At 41.5% G+C, this 19,087-nt stretch overlaps 3 protein-coding genes across 6 annotated transcripts; 1 reads left to right on the forward strand and 2 right to left on the reverse strand.

The window, feature by feature from the left end:
- Positions 1-4: 4 nt before the first annotated feature.
- On the forward strand, positions 5-4,294 carry LOC144062437 (ICOS ligand-like). 2 transcript variants are annotated; one of them, XM_077583816.1, is made up of 5 exons: positions 5-373; positions 1,629-1,910; positions 1,985-2,293; positions 3,439-3,615; positions 3,839-4,294. In XM_077583816.1, exons 1-5 carry the CDS (start codon positions 304-306, stop codon positions 3,907-3,909), a joined length of 909 nt encoding a protein of 302 aa, XP_077439942.1. In that variant the 5' UTR covers positions 5-303; the 3' UTR covers positions 3,910-4,294. The 2 variants fall into 2 exon arrangements, with proteins under 2 accessions (XP_077439942.1, XP_077439943.1); XM_077583817.1 differs by having other exon boundaries at positions 6-373; positions 1,985-2,269.
- Positions 3,680-8,176, reverse strand: nit2 (nitrilase family, member 2). Its single transcript, XM_077583818.1, has 10 exons — positions 7,946-8,176; positions 7,648-7,766; positions 7,279-7,399; positions 6,958-7,046; positions 6,786-6,879; positions 6,624-6,698; positions 5,501-5,579; positions 5,324-5,422; positions 5,173-5,228; positions 3,680-5,086 (listed from the first exon to the last, which is right to left on the reverse strand). Exons 1-10 carry the CDS (start codon positions 7,971-7,973, stop codon positions 4,986-4,988), a joined length of 861 nt encoding a protein of 286 aa, XP_077439944.1. The 5' UTR covers positions 7,974-8,176; the 3' UTR covers positions 3,680-4,985.
- Positions 8,177-9,033: 857 nt separating this feature from the next.
- Positions 9,034-18,823, reverse strand: tbc1d23 (TBC1 domain family, member 23). 3 transcript variants are annotated; one of them, XM_077584756.1, is made up of 19 exons: positions 18,739-18,823; positions 17,900-18,011; positions 17,722-17,827; positions 17,343-17,547; positions 16,145-16,268; positions 15,936-16,060; positions 15,813-15,859; positions 15,520-15,623; positions 15,318-15,440; positions 15,150-15,242; positions 14,753-14,923; positions 14,629-14,671; positions 13,409-13,515; positions 13,204-13,337; positions 12,275-12,319; positions 10,882-10,970; positions 10,651-10,786; positions 10,361-10,558; positions 9,034-9,458 (listed from the first exon to the last, which is right to left on the reverse strand). In XM_077584756.1, the coding sequence occupies exons 1-19, from the start codon at positions 18,774-18,776 to the stop codon at positions 9,374-9,376; spliced, it is 2,085 nt and encodes a 694-aa protein (XP_077440882.1). In that variant the 5' UTR covers positions 18,777-18,823; the 3' UTR covers positions 9,034-9,373. The 3 variants fall into 3 exon arrangements, with proteins under 3 accessions (XP_077440882.1, XP_077440884.1, XP_077440883.1); XM_077584758.1 differs by having other exon boundaries at positions 18,676-18,778; XM_077584757.1 differs by lacking the exon at positions 12,275-12,319.
- Positions 18,824-19,087: the final 264 nt, after the last annotated feature.

Here is a 19,087-nt window from a genome sequence, read left to right on the forward strand (position 1 = left end):
CAGGTTGGACCGAACAACACCTCAAAAAGGCTCCACCTCGTAAAAGTGATACGAATATTAAGCAGTCGTGAAAGCGAATCCTTCAAGTGTCATCTTCCTATCGCTTGTTTCCATACTTTTAAACGTCGTGTCGCCATCGTAAAGAGGCGCGACGGAATGTTTTGGGGCACAACAAGACGCGACATGCAGCTGACGTTCCTTCGGGATGAACAAATGATGCGGAGTTAGATGACTAAAGCGTCAAAAGAGCTTTCATAAAAGAGGGGAAATCAGCGTTGATTTGGGCTGGCGTCCTAAGAGGCGATGCGCGGACCACTTTGGAGCTCAGGACTGCTACTCGGCTTCGTCTTCTTCACCAGCTGCACAACTTGGGGTAAGAAAGAAGGAAGAAGTCCTATTTTATTGACGTCACTGATGACCAACGAGTACTCACTGGCTTCGTTTGAATTAGAAATAGTGTGCAACAAAGAGGAAAAGGAAAACATTCTAAAATATCTATTGTTATACTAGTCATGTAGTGATCCGGAAAAAGAAAGTGGCTCAGCCGACCTCAGTTTCTCCTTTTTCCGAAAAGATCATCAAACAGATGCCGATGATTCAGAACGCTGTAGCTCGGGTCAATACTTTTAAATGTTGTACGGTGCTTTCCATTATGGGATGCACAACAAATGTGTTCTATAAATAAAGCTCCCTTTCCTTTCTTTGAATAATTTTCAATCAATCAAAGGCTACTTAAAAGATCATAAATCATAACCTTGACATTTTCACTTTCATTTGCACTCATAATTAGTTATATTGAAACACCCTGCAGCTATTTCAAAACAAATTCTAATCAGACATCTGATACAACAGCAAGAAATAAACCACAGGCAAATTTGACCAAGGAAGAGTGATTAAGAAAATAGGCCAAATGCCTTGATTGTTTTTTTTTTTTTTTTATCACATCAAAATTAAAAATTGGGCTGCTAACTGTTGCAAATCCAAAACCCGCATTTGTAAAGGATTGAACTTTGCCTTGTTAACTCTGGCCAAAACAAAACAGTAAAATCTTATTACAATGGTCCAATTTTGAACGATTGTTGCTAAAATGAGTAGTTACGCTAACATATTGTGAGGTAGCATCTTGAGTACAGAAACGCAAAGTTTTCAATCACATATTTGTTCGTCCGCCATGTTTGTCTATTCAGACACTCAAAACTGTTGAGCCGCTAATGTGGCGATAATGCTAACATGCTAATAGTTGCTATGCTAACATTTAGCAACATAGTAGAGATGCCGGCCATAAATATTTTACGCTGTCCCAGTGTTAGGGAATCATTTTAAAAATAGATTAGCTGCAATGCTAATTGTTTTTATGCTAACATACATTGTAGTAAGCCACATAGCAACCCGAGAACAGAAAAGTGCTGAGGAAGTGTGATAAGGGTTTTCCTTTGTGCCCTGTGGCCAGGTACTTTTTGGAATGCTAACAGTTGCTATGCTAAGTATACACAGCGGACGAGACCAAATTGAGACGGAACGTCAAGCGTGATTCACACTTGAACTGGTTAGCATGATCTTTCAGGGACTGGCTAACTTTTCTGGTGCCTTCATAAACAATATGATAACGTCTACCGTGCCCTCCGCAGACGAGGAGTGCGTGCTGGGCATCGTGGGCCAGCCGCTGCGGCTTTCCTGCTTTTACCCGGACGCCCTGACCTTGGCCAATGTTTCTGTGGAGTGGAGGAGGAACGAGGACAAGGTGATGCGAGATGATGATGACGACGACGATGATGCTCTTCGCACCGGCAACTTCACCTTGAGGCTCTCCGCTGTGGAGCCGCAGGAGGACAATGCGTCCTACAGCGTCATAGTCACCTCTTCGGGAAACCGCAACCTTGAGGCCTGCACGCTGTGCGTCAGGGTCGCTGGTAAGTCCAACTTGCTTGAAGTGACATATTGACACTTTTAACGTGGCCTGATTGATTTCCTGCGTGTGTGTCAGCGCCGTTCAGCCCCCCCGAGCTGCAGTGGGAGGTGGCCGAGCAGGACATTCACAGCGTCTTCCAGTGCGACTCGGGCGGCGGCTTCCCCGAGCCGCTCGTCTATTGGCTGATTGACGGCGGGGCCCAGGAGACCCCGGAGGGCTCGGTAGAGACCCAGGTGGAGCGCCGGCCAGACTCGCGCCTCTATCACGTCACCAGCTTCCTGACCGTCAACGTGACGGACGCCAACGTGTCATGTGTTATTCACAACGCGCTCATCAACCAGACCCTCACCTCCACCACACGTATGTGGGATGTCACTGGAGGGGGTAAGGGGGGGCTGTGATGTCACTGAAGGAGGAGGGGGGGGGGGGGTCTCGTGGTAGCACTGGCAGCCACTGAAAGCTTTTTACTAGGGGTGTCAGAATTAGTGAGTTCATTTAAAGTTCCTTTAACGCCACCATTTTTTGTCACCCACGTCTTACAAAATGCAGTTGTGCCATCTAGTGGCAGAAAAATGACCAACACAAATCAAATCACACTTTTTTTTCTTTTTTCAATTTTATGAATTATTAAGAAATTACTGTATCAAAGACTAAAATATGGCCATATTTCTATTAGCTTAACATCTTTTTTTTTCCTGTTTTATGTTAAGATCGTGAAATGTAGAAAAAATATTTTATTGGAAATTTAGAACAGATATAAAACTTGTGATTAATTCATTCACTGCCATTGACGGCTATAAACGTTAACATTTTATTTTAACTATTTCTATTTAACATTTTTTTTCACTTTTGTTAACAAGAGTATGAAAACCTAGCTGTTTTGTGTGTGGTACATTTAGAACAAATAAAATTTGTGATTAATCGCGAGTTAACTAGTGAAGTCATGCGATTAATTAAGAATTTTGTATCTTTTTTTAATATTTTTATTCATTCACTGCCATTGACGGCTATAAACGTCAACATTTTATTTTAACTATTTCTATTTTTTTTTTAATTCCCACTTTTGTTAACAAGAGTATAAAAACCTAGAATTTTACTATTGTACATTTAGAACCGATATAACATTTGTGATTAATCGTGAGTTAACTAGTAAAGTCATGCGATTAATTACAATTACAAATTTGAATCTCCTCTTGCCCCTAATTTTTCAATGATCTTTTTTTTTTAAATACATTTATGGCAGCGAATGAGTTAACTATTGAAGACATGCAATTAATTACGATAAAAAAAAAAAAGGTAATCGCCTGACCTACTTTTTACTAATTTCCATTTCTTCACATGTTGAAATCACAGCTGGCATTTAGCATCAAGGCAATCTGAATATACATTTACACGTGAGAGCCACCCTTTGGAAGTTATTCAAACCTCAAATACACGTCGCCACATCCAACATGGCCGCCATATTCTCCTAGGATTTCCAGGTCTAAGGGCCACTATGGCTTCCTCTTTCCTTTTTTGTCCCTGCTTAGACGCGGTGTGGTATGGCCCCGTGGTGACCCGGGCCACCGACTCCCTGTGGCTGTTCAGTACGGCCCTGTGCGCCGTGGTGGGTGTCATGGTGGCAGTGGGCTTGGGCTACCAGATCCACCTGGACCGGGTGAGCAAGAGGAAGAAGATACAACACCTGAGTATTAGAAGGAACAGAGGTAAACATACTTTTTTTGTTGTAAGCATTATGACACCAAAAATGACGTCACCTGCCGATGAATCTGTTATTTAATTTTTATTGTCATTGTGTATATCAGAATGGGCTGACTTGATTAATTTCACACCCGCAACACAAATTTGTGTTACTAAAGCTACGCAAAGTCACATTTTTGCATTCTTTGTTGTCATCCAAATGTGCAAATATGGGCGCCGTGTCTACAGGTTACCACAGGAGACGTCAAGAAACGGAGGATACGGAGGTGGTCACGTTGGAGTCGGAGTCCAACGTCTAGCCGGCGTTCATGTCGTTATTACCTCTGCCAAGGAAAAAGTTCTATTTGTGGGTTCTGCATCCGTGGCCAAAATGGAACAGGTTGGCTGTTTTAGTTCGAAGCAGACCTGGAAGCAGTTTCACTCCATACAAAATTGGCTGCAGCAAAGATTGAAAAGGAAGTGTGGCCATTTTGGGCCAATTCCAGGGCTTGTACGTCCAAATTGACAAATGAAGCCTCGTCGTTGCTGAATTGCGACGTTTTGTTGCCAAAGGAGATGCGAGGGTTCGTTCATCACTGCTCAAAGTGTTCATGTTCAATTTGGAATTCTTGACGTTTGATCTCCTTTTTAGCTGTTAGAATGCTAGTATTTTTCTCCCCCCCAATAAATTCCGTTTCCACCGTGTTCGTTGTCATTCTTCACACGTTCACGTTGTCGTCCGCATGACGACAACTTTGTTGCTAATCAGAAGCTAACACTGATAACGCTTCAGATTTTGTCCGATTTTTGTCTATATAGGCACTTTTTTTTTTACTGTATTTTTTTTGTACGTTATCAGATTTGTATTCATTTTGGTAAATATTTTTTGCTGATTTTCTGCAAGAGTTTTGTACAATTTTTGTTTGTTTTTCAGATTTTGGCCCAATTTTCGTAAGGCTTGTCAGTTTTTTTTTTGCTGTGTTTGTTTTTTCTTTTTCCCCCCAGATTTTTTTTTCTTGTAATTATTTGTGGTTAGATGTGTTAATTTTATCATAAGTATGACTTTTCTTTTCCATATTTTGCCATAGATGTTCTGAATTTGTATCAAATTGGAACACACTTGTCATCTTACATGTTGGAAGTTTTTCAGATTTTTGTCAAATGTGTTTTTGAAATATTTTGATGTTTTGTAAAGATTTTATTCGGCTTTGAGATGAGGTAAACGTGACGTTCATTGAAATGCCACTAATCTCTTCCGACAGCTCGTACCTTGAAAACTCACAAGTTGGGGCACTTGTAAGTCAAGTCAACACTGCTTTTTACATATCAGATTGCTTCCTGTGTTCAGAAAAATCACAAGTGAAAAACGCTCGCCGCCATATCGTCTGTCCGTCCGTCATCTCGCCTCTCCCTCCGCGGAGGTGACGGCGTAGACGTCATGGCGGCGCTGGGCCGTGATGGGGATCTGCTGCCTGACGTCGGCCAGGTACTGCAGGTCTGAAATTAGCGTGCGGGTTTCATAACGTGATCTTGGGATTTGGGTTGCGAACGTAGGATGATGTTTGGAATTGGGTGACGCTCACCGATATCGGCGTAGATCACAGCTTCCTCGGCCCCGGCTTTCGAGATCACGTCCCCCCTTGAAACGAGACAATGCCTTGGTGAAGCAGCATGTGGCTCGTTTTCTACTCTCCCTTCCGTTTAAAAACAATTGTGCTTGTGGTTACATCTCACCAGGGGTTGACCACGGTGCTGTGACCCCAGGCCACGTAGGAGGCGCTCTCGTCCCTGGCGGGCGACGCTGTGGCCACGTACACCTGGTTGTCCACAGCCCTGCGGTGGCGGAAATCACAAATGTTTGACCATTTTGTTCCCCTAACCGTGGGTCTTACCGGACGGAATTAAGCTCACCGGCCCCTCTGCAGGAGCTCCCAGTGGGCCGGACCCGTGGTCATGTTGAAGGCTCCTGGGTAGAGCAGCAGCTGACACCCTAGCTCAGAAAACAAGAAGCTGTCAAAAACCTTCTTCACATACCAAAAAAAAAAAAAAAAGCATCAACATCATTTTTACTGCAAAATGTCTACATAATCTTAGGAACTCACTTTTCCGGCAATGCTAGCAATACGTCCAGGCTATGAGGTAGCAAAGCAGTCCCAAAACAAGACATTTCTATAGCTCACAGTTGGGTTCAGGTTTTGATGGTGTTTTTTTTTTTAAATGTTAGAGACAATTTCGAGTCTTTTATTTTAATGACTCAAAACTTGAGTGTTTTTTTTTTTATAATCAAAGACAAATTTGGGTTTGTGTCTTCAATATTCTGAAGACGAGTTTCCGTAAGCCACCATTTTCTCTTAAATCTGTTTCTTGGCCATTTTTTGCTGACATAAAGACAAAATTGTGTAATTGTGTTCCTGTTTTTCTTTTTCATAAACATGTCTTTAATATAAGATTTCCATTCATTTTTATTTTTCAGCCTTCTATTTCAAACTCGTTTGCACAATGCACAGGTTTTAAAACAACCCCAAAAAAGATTTTTTTCTTTTTTCAGATTTTCGTCATCGTATAGTTTTTAAGCAGTTCTTAAATTTATAAAACGTCTAATACTTCAATCAAAATGTAACTTCTCTGTAGCCTGTTTCTTTTTTTTCCTTTTTTTTTCATCATTTATTTGCTCCACTGGTGTTCATTAAATTATTAAATGATTATTCCCTTGTCCAAAAAATGCTTAACAGTGCTAGTAGAAAACATGGAGGGGGGAAAGTAGCTATCAAATGTTCAGTCTAGAATAAAAGCCATTTTACCTAAATGCTATGATTAAATAAAAACAATATATATTTTGTGATGGGTTCCAATTGGCCAAAAGCTACAATATGGTGTAAACAGCCAATTCTACATAAAGGTGTAAATGAGAAAAATCATACCAAAATGCCCACCCGTGAAACTTCATGACGTTTGCATTCCCACTAAAGCAGAAACCTTACTTGCGTCTTTCTGGAAACCTCGCCGACAATGTTGCCACCTGCGACATACTCACCCTTCCTGCTGTAGAGCTGCGCCAGCTCGGCGAACCTCAGGTCATAACAAATGCCCACGCCCACTTTGCAGAAGGCTGCAAATAAATATGATTTGTGGAATAACAAAAGAAAAAAAATAAGAACAGGAACAAATCATTTATCATCGATAAAACATCACTCACGGGTCTCAAACATGGACAAGGTGTCGCCTGGGCTCAGCGTCTCCGACTCCTGGAAGCGGATCTTGCCTGGAATGTCGATGTCGAACAGGTGGATCTTGAAGAGGAAAAGCAACCGCGTGTGTCTGGTGCGTGTAGCTGCCGTGTGTGTGTGTCAAACATGTCGGTCACGCACCTTCCTGTGTTTGACGAGGAGCTGTCCGTCGGGTCCAAACACAAGACAGCTGTTGTACAACTTGCCTGCATCCTCTTCTGGGATGGATCCTGAACAACAGGAAGGAGCTCACAATCACAATTAGAACCACAGCCGTACCTTGACTAACAACTTGAATTTGCTCCGTGACTAAGCGTTTTGACTTAATTGACTTAAAACATCATCAAACATAAGGAAAGAGAATATAAACAGTTGGTCATTGGTGTGAAAGCTTTGGCAACAGCTGCTCCAAGGAATACATCGGGATAGCTTGTGGATAGCTGGTAGCTTCTCAGTTCTCACCTCCGACCAGGTAGACCTTGTTGTCCTTGGCCGCCTGGGACAGAAGCTGCGTGGACTCTCCTGGGATCCTCTCAGCGTAGGTGGGAAAGAAGCCGCTCCCGTAAGGCGAATTGAAGCATTCCTGGAAGTTTGGATATTGATATTTAAAATATTTACATTTTTGTTTTGTTTTTTTTCCATGTTATTATTGATTGTGAACTACTCCAGCCAATGTACGTAGCAGTTACGTGCTGTTATATTACGTTTTTATTTTATTTGATGTGTTCTGTCATTTAATAATAAACACGTCGTTTCTCAGCGGTTCCTGGTGCGCATGCGCGACCTAAGCTACTCGACAATCACTGTGGAGCTTCATTCCCAAGTCCTCACCGGCAGTAGTACCACTTTGCTGCCTTGTCCTGCCGCCTCGTCGATGAGCCTCCGGGCTCGGGTCAGGTTGTCCGCCTTGACGCTGCCCACCTGCAGCTGGATGACGGCAAGACGGAACACTGCGAGGAGCGACAGCAACACGCCATTGTATTTGTTTGTTCGTACGGTGAACTTTGTCACCGTACGGCAACTGCATAAACGTGTTAAAATATTAAAACACGCAGCGACGTGACATTCGGCTGCACATATAGATATACAGTAAGACTGTCAGTCTATTTACAACAAAACACATACTTACTGGACATTGCCCTCGATATCGTAGACATTAATGCGACGATTACTTTTTTGTGCCTTGTGTATATATACGCTAACTAAAGGCTAGCTTCGAAAACGGCTCTTCAAAGTAAAGGTGTACACCTTAAAGTGATGTCTTTTAATGAGACTGTAGGAAATATTAATAGCCTGAAACCATCTTAGATAACGCTAATGACATTGTATAAATGTTAGCTATCACATTCCAGCAACGAACGTGTATACGCGAAGTGACCAAAGTTTTACTTTGAAATGTAAAAGGAAGTTGAGTTACCAGGGGGCGGAAGTGTGACCACCAATCGCGTTACTATGCGAGATTGTCCATCTTCCCATTGGCTAACGATAAGCTATTGGAAACAGTTAAATTATCCGATTTCAGTCCATAAAAAACATTAAATGATTTTACAGCAGTTATATAATTTTCTTTTATTAGAATGGGAAATGTTTAGAAAGTAATAGCAGTACAGTAAGGTGCAAATTACACTTTTTTTTTTTTTTTTTGCATTGCAAGCCTAGTAGTGCCATCCTTTTGTTAGTGACGTTACCCAGTGGTACACAAACCCATTAGTTTCATTCCTGTTCAAATACTGCAAGTATCACATCTACAGCATGATGCACTGGGCGTAACACAGGAGAATGATTGCAGTGCCCCAAGGCTGTCGTAAGTTTTGTATTCAAGTTTGTGTCAACTGTTTTGTACAGTTTATGTATAACCAATATTTTCTACTAAGCGCAAAAAAAAACCTAATACCGGTGTGATGAATGCTAATCATTAAACCTCGTCTCACAAACAAAGGTTGCTCAGTTGCTACATCACACACGCGAGAGATGATTTTAAAGCCTTGCTGCATTTTCTTACTCTGGATATGCTTCACAATACAGCTGTATATCATATGTACATATTTATAATGAACCTCATAAGGGTTTCTACTTAAGGCTGCCAGCTGGAAAGAATTCAAAGAAACTCGCCTCGTCGACTGTAAAAAAAATCGTCGCTACAAGTTTCGTACATTCTGCACTTTTCCGCCTAAATAAATCAACCGGTGTGGAAGTAAGACAGGCGGGAACACAACATTGAACGCAGAATGTCACATAATCATTAAACAAGTGCTTGGACAGTAACGCTACCTTAAGGCCAGAGGAAAGCTTCCAAAGTGGAACAGCACTGCTTTAGAATGAACAAATAATACAGTATATCCAATATAGATCATTTATAAATTAGTGTAAAGAGGGCAGCATGATACACTCCCGGCTCCCGCATTTGTGCAGTGGAGCGGCGCGGAATACGGAGGCCAACGCCGCGCCAGGTCGGGTCGGGTCGGGTCGGGTCGGGTCCCGAGGTAATTCCAACAGTTTTAGTCAGGGGGGGCAAGCGGCCACCATACGCCGCCGTTGTCGTCTGTTGTCTTCCCGTTTACGAGGTCTCCAGCGCGTCGAGGACTTTCATGATCTGCTGCTTGATCACTTTGGTGGCGTCGCCGGCGTTGGGGATCAAATATCTGAAAGGAGGCAAACAGCAGGAACTGTCAAGAGTTTGGAGAGGGCAGACCTCAGTCAAGACTGGACTGATAAAAAAGGTATGACTTTTTACCAGGGGGCCGGAATGGTTTGGCACTACGTTCCGGTAAAAGATCCGGATCCGAAAACGTCAAAATCCCATGTTAAATAACCGGCAAATGTTTTGAAGAATCTGCAAAGTTGTGGCTTTATATTTGACCACTTAAAACATGAAGCACCACGTTGACATTTGTGGTGATATTTGTCATTTATCACGCGCGGCAATGACGTGACATCATCGCTAGGGGGGGAAAAAAATCATCTGAATTGAGCATTAAGACCTCCAGTGTGAAAGTAGCGTCCGCTCTGTTGTCACCTGGAGCGCAACAACATAGGCAGCCACTTACGCCCCCGTAAAAAAAAATAAAAATAAAAATAAATAAATAAAAAAAAGCTATCCCCTCCTACGGTACAATGCATGTTTTTCAGTTAAAAAAAAAAATTTAAACAAGAAAAAGAAAAAAGTATTTATCGCGGAGAAGCAAAAGAAAAGCAAGCACGTGTGCTGCAGTGCACTCGAGATGCATTCAATGACCGCGCAACGCAGTAGGAAATCTCAGATATACATAGAAAAAGCAACTGTTTTTCTGTTTTGTTCCAGATGTTTGAGGTTTAAATATCTTTTTTTACAAGGAACAAGTTAGACTACCAAGGGGAGGCCATTTTTGTACTGGGTTCAAAGTTTTTGGCGCAACAGCGGAACGCGTCGCCCTATTTTGGTGTGAACGTAGCATAAAGTGGTTCTGAATTGTGTAGCGTCACCCGTTCCCACTGATATCTATCCCGACAAGAAATTCTCGCCACGCCTCCTTTTGAGACCAAAACAACAAAAAAAAACAGTCACCGTTCCACCGCTGAGATCTCGACTCCGGCGGCGGCGTTGTTGCTGCCGAACTTGAAGGTGATGAGCTCCGGGTGCTTCTTCTTGGACGTGATCTTCACCACCGAGCTCAGCGCTTGTCGGGACTGGATGTAAGCGAAGCCCTTCCTGGCGGCGATCTCGCGCAGGCAGTACATGTGCGTGGCCGTCACCAGCAAGTGGCTGCCATCCGCCACCGCAGACAAAAGTGCACGTTTACGCAACGAAAAACGCACGAGAGAACGTGACGAAATAATCGTCTTTCCTGGTCTCACCTGGGGAACATGTGACCCGTCTCCTTCACCTCGTTGCACGGGATGTGATGCTTCACGTCGGGCTTGTTGGTCCACGTTTGAACGTTGACGATCTCCTTGCGGTCGTCATCCGACATGGACGAACTGTCAATCTCATCTAAAGGATGCAGGGGGGGGGGGGGGGACGTCGATAAAAAGGCTCCTCACAAGAGACGACAGAGAAGAAGAAGAAGAAGAAGAAGAAACCCGCACCTGTGTCGTACTCCTCTTCGTCGGCGATGCTGAAAACCGGCTTCACGCCGCGGTAAGGTTTGCCCACGCGGTCGCTGCTGCTCACGTGTCTGAAGAGAGAAAATTGATTCAGCAGCAGGAATGCCAAGCGAGGAACACGAATGTGGAAAAGGCCCCGCGGGGTTCATCGATTCGACACAAAATGGCGATGGAAGATGAAGACGTCCAAGCTGCAGAGAAAAAAAAAAGATGGAAAAGCTCGACATGAAGAGCTCAAAATGGAGGAAGCTCATTCAAATCAAATTGAGCAAAACACATTTTCTTGTCAACAAGTTGTTCAATTGGTGTGCATTTTTTAAAAACATTTCTCCTTAATAAATAAGAGTTCATTTGGCTCAAAAAGTCTATTAACTCATTCGCTCCCAAAAACGGATAAATACGTTCTATTTTAAATGTGTCCCAAAGGCATATTTATGTTTCAACTGCAAAGAACGGTTGAAAAAAAATGGTAGTTATTGCACAAACGGCCAGCAGGTGGCAGGAGAGCAAAAGAGATCAACCAAAGCCATGTTGAAAATAACCTCAGTTACTCAGAATTCTAAATAGATTTGTGAATAATGATGAAACTTAGCTATATTCTAATGCTAATTGCTGCAAATCGGAAACAGATAGAAATATACTTTTTTTTTCCTGATGAAAGAAGAGACTTTAATCTTTCTTTTGGTAGCTTCCATGGTTTTATAGCAATAGAACACAATATTCTGTGGGCCTTGCAAAATCAGTCAAAATCCAGTAAAACAGCCGGGAGTGAAGGGGGTTGCTTCAGGGAAAATGGCTGGGAGTGAATGAGTTAAGGAAATTTTGTTAAATTTCCATCCTTGGTTATATTCATCAACTGGAATACAACCGTTAACTATTAAATTGTATTTTTGGTGAAATCAACCACTGCTGATTACGAAAATACAGACAAATATCAAACTCACTTTATTTTCCAGTGAAAGAGAGCCTGGTCTTTCTTTTGATCGATTTTATAGATTTTTTTTCTCTCCAATTTTTAGTTTAGATAAGAGATCTGGAGAAATAAGAAAGGTGGAATGGAAAGACAGACCATCAACTGCCAAGCAAAAAGTGAAGCTGAGGACTTTTCTCTTCTACGCGACATTCTGAGAAAACAAATGATGAAAGCTGAAGTGAAAATGAACCAACGCCTAAAAAAAAACCCAACGTTGCATTGTTGTTAGTGAAAGCATGACGACTAGCATGTGTGTGTGTGTGTGTGTTAATAGAGAGCCATGAATGCTAATACAGAGTGGCATGCGTTGAAGTGACTCGGGCGCCAAATCTTCAGAGCGCCGCAGCCGCTTGCTGACATGCCGGTGACAAAAAGAGCCAAACGCCAGGAGCGGGCGCTTACCTATCAGGAATCGCCTTCTCTGGCCAGGGCAGATTGAAAGATATTCTAGCGTGGAATAAGGTCAAACGTTTGGTGAATAGAAATTGGTTGGGGGCGTGAGTGTGAGCAACACTGACAAAAAAAAAAAAAAAAAAGGTCACGTCCACATTTATACAGAGATTTCTAAAGCTGATTGCTTTCCAAGATTCCTGGGTGAAAATGATCTGTGGCTAATCCAAAAGAGAAAAATAAAATATATATATAAAAAAAAAAAAAAAAAGAAACATTACATTTGGGGTAAAAATGCATTTTTTTTTCCGATGAAAAATGCACAAATATTTTTTTAAAATGGAAAAGATTTGGGAAAAATGAAAATACAAATCCTTAGACAAAAAAAACAAGACAAAAATTACCAAAATATTCAACAAAAATATTAGACAGAAATATCAAATAAAAATAAATGGGAAAAACAACTATTAGTATTTTTTTTGTAAAAAAATATATATATAAAAAATACACTAATTAGTTAAAATAAAACTGCAGGCACACATGTAAAAAGTAGACAAAAATATAATGGAAAAATTACAAAAAATATTCATACCACAAAAGGGTGTTTTTCATGAAAAATATTAGATGAAAAAATACACAGTAAAACGGCAAAAATTACTAAAATATTATACAAAACAATTACACAACTATGACACAAAAACTTTTTTTTTACCATGAAAAAATATATATTAGATGAAAAAAAAGCACAAATTAGGCAAAAAGATACCACACACAAAATGTCAAAAATATTATACAAAAATGTTTAGCCAAGGAAAAAACAGGTTATTTGTGTGCGTGTGCGGACATTAAACACATTTTGAGTATTTGCTTCAGGCTGACAGAAAAAAAAAAAAAGTAGTTTGCACTCACAACGTAGACACAACACACACAGGATTTCTCACCTGTCCACAGGTGTAGACGTGTTCTCAATAAAGCTGATCATCTTCTCCTTTACATTCACCGACTTGGACTTTAGAGCAAAAGTCATTTTGTTGACCAACGACTTGACGCCTTTGCCGTCACTCAGAGACTCTCCCTGGAAGGGCACGCGAGAGAACAAGCGTCATCGTCTCACTTTCGGCCCCAAACATCAAATTGGCAACATACGTCTGCCGAGCTCAGGCTGCTGTGAGATCCCGACGTGCTGACGATCCAGTGGATGTACGACGAGTCCAAGCCCTCCACGGTCATGTCCACAAGGTGCTGCTGTAGAGCTGAAATCACACACAACAAATAAATGAGTCACTGGAATGCGGCTAAAATGGCGTGCAAGTGTTTTTTAAGCACGACTGCAGCTATCGAATTTTTTTTAGAATTTAGTAATTCTACCGATCAACCCATTGACTAATCAAATAAAAATAGATTTTGCATTATTAACTCAGTCACTGCCATTGACGTCAAAAATTCATTTGAACTATTTCTATTAGTTTAACATTTTTCCCACTTTTGTCAACAAGAGTATGAAAACCTAGATTTTTTTGTTTATTGTATTAGAACTAATATAAAATTTGTGATTGTGATGAATCGCGAGTTAACTAGGGAAGTCATGCGATTAATTACTATAAAAAAAATTAATCACCTGACGCCCATAATTTTTTAACAATCTTTTCTTTGAAAAAAAAAAAGATTAAAATTAAAAAATATATATATTTATGTTTTTAAAAAAAAGAAAAGATTATTAAAAATTCATCAGGTGATTACAATTTGTAATCGTAATTAATCGCACTGACTTCCCTAGTTAGCTCACGATTAACTCTTTGACTGCCAGACGTTTTCAGAAACGCGTTGTCCCCAGTGCCAGCCGATTTTAAGCATTTTGACTGATCTTTCAAGGTCCATAGAAAATTATGTGTTTGGACTATGGAAACACACATACTGCCAAATGAAAGATTGGACTCTCATCTTTCATCAGAAAAAAAAGTTTGTTTCTACCTTATTCCGTTTTTCAGTAATCAACAATAGAAAATGGTTAGTTTCACCTCTGTTTTGAAACAAACGTCTTTTAACGTCTTTGGCACTCCTCCATAGGATTTTACTAAACGTTATTTAACGTTTTTGGCAGTCAAAGAGTTAATCACAAATTTTAAATCTGTTCTAAATGTACCAAAAAAATATTTTCTAGGTTTTCATACTCAACAACAAAACAACAAAATTGAAAAAATTGAAAAAAACAATAGAAATAGTTCAAATGAATTTTTGACGTCTATAGCCGTCAATGGCAGTGAACGAGTTAAACAATATGACAGGTCGATGTGAGGCGGTGGTATTATTCACCATCCTGACTTTCGACTGTATTTTTGCCATTTTTCCCACCAGTGTCCACTCACCCATGAAGCCCCCCTTAGCGATGCTGACGTACTCCTTGTTTTTCTGCAACACAAACCGCTCAGTCAGCATACCATGACCTTTTGCGTTAACCCCCCACTCTTTTTTCACCCCCGAGTCTCTCACCTGCAGGAAGTGGGCCAGCACCATGTTCATGTACATGTCCTCCTCCTCTCTGCCGCTGCCCATGAAGCACAGGTGCTCTCCGCTGGCGATGGAGCCCGACTCCAGGGATTGCTTCTGGGCCTCCAGGAGGGACTTGACTGACAAAGCGAACTCGGACGGGTTCTGGAGCATCTGTGGCGGGACACGTTAAATGGCCAATTGAGAACTGATCCGGGTCACGGCACCAATTGGAAAGTTCTGGGGATCTCTGACTGCTTCTTTCATCTTTAATGCTCGCCGTACTATCAGTAACAGAAACTACCAGAAGACTGTTTATTCTCAGGCAGATGCGGAAGAAGGTCTAATGTGTCCAAAATGGTTCCGACTCTTATCCCATCTACCTGTACCACCAACTCACCAGGTCTGAGTCCAGGTGGAAGGCAGTGGACAGATGGCCGGCGTTGTACTGCTCAGCCGGCCGGCAGTCCACAACAAAGAAGCGCACGCCGTCCTGAGGAAAGGCAAAAAAGGGGACACGTCAGCTCTTATTCGCTTACGTTTAAAAACCGACGGAAGCTCAAAACACCTGCTGATGCTGGTTGGCCTGCAGGATTTCCGGGACGGACACGGGGAGGCAGAGCGCCTGACTCAGGTCGATGTCCTCTTCCTTCAGAGCCACGAGGCTGCTGCCGAACAGGTTTTGGTTCATCTGGAAAATGGAGGAACCGGCGTCAGTGGTCAACGTCAGACCCCGCGGGATGAGGAGGACCGAGAAGAGGGAGTCAAACCTTTCTGAGCGACAGAGGAGTCTTGCTCTGGTAGTACTGAGCCAGGGAAAATAAATCCTCAATGTCCTCAGAATCAAGTAGAGAAGGAGATTCTTCCAGCATTTCTGTTTGAGACAATGTCATTATTATTATTATTCATTTATTTTTTTAATATGATGCTTACATGCAGCTGCGTCGAGCTACAGCCGATCAGATCAAAACTCCAGACGAAAATGAAACAGACAAAATCGATGCCGCCATCTTGTGGCACCTACAGCCAATAACATCCAACATGAAGATGGAAGATTACTTACTGACGATGTCCTCTTTGCTGTCGCCTTCTCTGTTGAGGAGGGTCTCTCTAAAAGGTCAACGAAACAAAAACATGTAAAAGAAAAAAAAAAAAGTCAACCTTTTCTCCCGCGGGAAAGCCTTACTTGGCATTGACGAGGATGATGAGCATTAGGAAGAAGATGAGGAAGGGGTCGGCCTGCTGGAGGTAGCAGTCCCACAGGGCCTGCGTGACGTCGGGGGGGCAGTGGCTGGAAAACAGGCTGCCCATCTGCGGAGGCAAAAGAAACGTTCGCAGGCATCGGCAATGACAAGTGGAAGGAAACAAAAGGAATTTGAGGAACTTGCAACGCACCCAGTTGATGGCGTACGAGTCTGGCGTGATCTTTTTGGTATCCAAGAAGGAGCAGAGTTCAGGCTCGTGGTACTGCAGGAGCAGTCTGTAAAGGTGGAACGGGCGGCCATTGGGCACGCATTCCCTGAAACAGATGCAAAGAATGTTTAAATTTAAAAAAAATAAAAAAATCATGAATGACTCATTTGAGGGCTGAACCATTTTGAACATTTCATTTGTAGATTTTTTTCCCCTCCTTAATATTGATTATTGTGATTTCATATGTGATTATTTAACATTATGTGGAATACATTTTGACTGAATCATTATTAAGGTTATTGGAGATGTTCGACACCACTAGTAATTTTGATACATAAAAAAACTAATTATATATCCCAATGCATAATTTTCCCTTAAAATTTCATAAAATTAATGGCTTTTAAAAAAAAAAAAACTTCTTATTTCTAGTTGGTCGATATATCGCAAGTACGGATACCTTGAAATAAGGCCGGTTAATACCGATGCCATCCCTAGTTATTCTAGTTAATGAAAAGAAAAGAAAAAGTGAAACTAAAATGAAACTGACACTCGACAATTACAATAATCGTAAAAAAATTAAAATGAAAGATTATTAACACTAACTTTGACTTGTTTAATTTGATATATTTGCACCTTTTTATTTTAAAATGACTAATTTAATAAATCTTGTTTGGTCCAAAAAGAACTTGAATGTGTTTAAAAGAAATGTATTTGTCTTAATATTTTTTTTACACGTTTAAACATTGTGCTTTTGTACCAAACAACAAATGATTGTCCTAATGGTGATTTCAATTATTACCAAAAATAATCGTGATTAATATTTTCTTCATAATCGAGCAGCCCTAATTTTATGTTTATAAAACGAGCTATAATTATAGAAAAAATGTCCGGTTTCATTTGAAATGCTTTTAAAACGGTATTGCTGGACATCCGTAAAGGGGGAGGAAAATCCAACAGTGGTTTAAGAATTGTAATTTACTTAATTTTATTACACAATATTTATCTTGCACTTGACAAATAGACCGTATATTTAAAAAAACTAAAATTAATACTAAAACTAAAACTGAAATATTTTTGAAAAATATTTAAAACTAATAATACTGAAAACTGAATTTAAAACAGAAAAAGGCAAACTAAATAAAAACTGCCTTTTTTCCTCATGACCACGCATCTGACTCACCGGGGTATGTGCTTGTTCATGATGGCGTAGAAGCAGTTGTAGAGGTCGCCGCGAGCCAGCCGAAGCCCGAGCAGCGGCTTGAGGAGGTGCGGCCAGCTCAGGTCCGGCGTGAAGCTGATGTTGCGCGATTTGCAGTAGAACGTGACCACCGCCTCCACGTCGGACGCCACGGCGCTCCGCTCCTCCTCCGATACTTGCAGCTGGTCTGAATGCGGGAACCCGCAAAAGATGGTGGTCTTTGTTACACGACGCATTTGAAATTCGGAATGATGTCATTTAGCCTAAAACAGGACTTCATCTTGTCAAATAAACCCAGGCATGATGGTTAGAACGCCAAATGGGCTCATTTTGTGCAAACCAGTGACGTGCATTTCCTCACCGATCAGCTGCTGACTGCGACTGTGAATGAGCGCCTGTTCTGGTAAATCAAGGACGCCGTCCCAGGGAGCGAGAGAGTCGCCTTTACCAGACACGTTAAGCGCGATCTGGCGACACACAACATGCAGTAGACGTTCAACTTCTCACATTAAAAAAAAATCTTTTTCAGTCGATTATACCTTCCACATCTTTGCTCGCTGTTGAGCAGAAGTCTCCTGAATGTGAACGATGCTTTTGTCCGTCTCCATGTCGGACCCACCCGAGTCCAGAGCTTCAGCGAGATCCTGGTCCCTGAAGATTTTGCAAATAAAAGCACAAATAACAACATTTTTGTTCTTGTTTTCGGATTCAAATGATTTAGTCGGGACGTTTCCAAACTCTGCGAGTGGGACAAGAATCTCAATGATCAGATTCTATTAATTTATTGTTCTATTAGGATTGCAACAGGTGGCAAAATTCATAAACGATGCTGCTGCATTGATTCAGAGGGGATGATGTTGAGCTGTCTTATATGCAACTCGGTCAAGCAGAGAAAGGACATATATTGTGTCAGATATCCCAGTTATTTAAGCAGGTCGTGCTGGCGAAGGAAACAGAGGCTTTTGTTGAAGGCAGCCTTCCGGTTTTGTTGTGCTCGAGTGAGTGGAACAAATCCCAGCAGTTATCAGCCGGACTTGCTCATTGTTAGCGGAGCTAGCCATCTATCGAGATCAGCTGACCATGCAAAAGAGCTATCGACAAACACTGCAGGTGTTTAAGCTCCCCAATATACACCAATACGTCGCCGTGGGTTTGATTCTAACCTGCTTATTATTTTAAACAAAAATCATTAGCTGGCTAAAAAAACGAGGAGAACATGATATGAGTACAAGACAGGAAACAAAAGCAGTCAGCGGAGTGGATAAATTACACAAACACATCGTCGAGCGAATTGAGTTAACCGCGGCGGACAAACCGTATCTGAGAGGAGACTGAGAGGTGTCGCTTCACGATATGAACAAAAGGCAGATTGTCTCACCAGCTGCCCCGGAGCGCTTCCTCCACAGCATCCGCCATTATAGTGTTGACGAGACACGTCAGGTGCCGACAAGTATCGCGAGACTTTGTCGCTGGCTGAGGGGCGGGGCCAATTAGATGATTTTTCCACAACAGAAATACTGTACACACGTGTTTCAAACATTGGAATCGTAAAATGTTTCATGTATGGTTTACTGTCCCTATTTTGATGACGGCATCTTCGCTAAATTTTACTTTAATCCATTTCATACATTGGACAGCTTAATTCGCTATTTTTGGTGAGTTTTCATTTTCGGCACTTAATGTGGCTACATTTAGAATCACAGAACAAAAGGGGCAGTGATAGTTAT

Source organism: Vanacampus margaritifer, chromosome 13, assembly GCF_051991255.1.
Source record: "Vanacampus margaritifer isolate UIUO_Vmar chromosome 13, RoL_Vmar_1.0, whole genome shotgun sequence".
NCBI lineage: Eukaryota > Metazoa > Chordata > Actinopteri > Syngnathiformes > Syngnathidae > Vanacampus > Vanacampus margaritifer.

Bases quoted from the DNA above. Each gene is read 5' to 3' on its own strand.
- LOC144062437 (XM_077583816.1), top strand. From the start codon at position 304: ATGCGCGGACCACTTTGGAGCTCAGGACTGCTACTCGGCTTCGTCTTC. The intron at 2,294-3,438 runs GTAAGGGGGGGC...GTCCCTGCTTAG, and splicing joins GTGGGATGTCACTGGAGGGG to ACGCGGTGTGGTATGGCCCC. The intron at 3,616-3,838 runs GTAAACATACTT...CCGTGTCTACAG, and splicing joins GAGTATTAGAAGGAACAGAG to GTTACCACAGGAGACGTCAA.
- nit2 (XM_077583818.1), bottom strand. From the start codon at position 7,973: ATGTCTACGATATCGAGGGCAATGTCCA. The intron at 6,880-6,957 runs GTGCGTGACCGA...TTCCTCTTCAAG, and splicing joins TCCTCGTCAAACACAGGAAG to ATCCACCTGTTCGACATCGA. The intron at 5,229-5,323 runs GTGAGATGTAAC...TCTCGTTTCAAG, and splicing joins AGCACCGTGGTCAACCCCTG to GGGGGACGTGATCTCGAAAG.
- tbc1d23 (XM_077584756.1), bottom strand. From the start codon at position 18,776: ATGGCGGATGCTGTGGAGGAAGCGCTCCGGGGCAGCTG. The intron at 15,624-15,812 runs GTAAGTAATCTT...TGTCTCAAACAG, and splicing joins CAGCAAAGAGGACATCGTCA to AAATGCTGGAAGAATCTCCT. The intron at 12,320-13,203 runs GTGAGAAATCCT...ATTCCACGCTAG, and splicing joins ACGTCTACACCTGTGGACAG to AATATCTTTCAATCTGCCCT.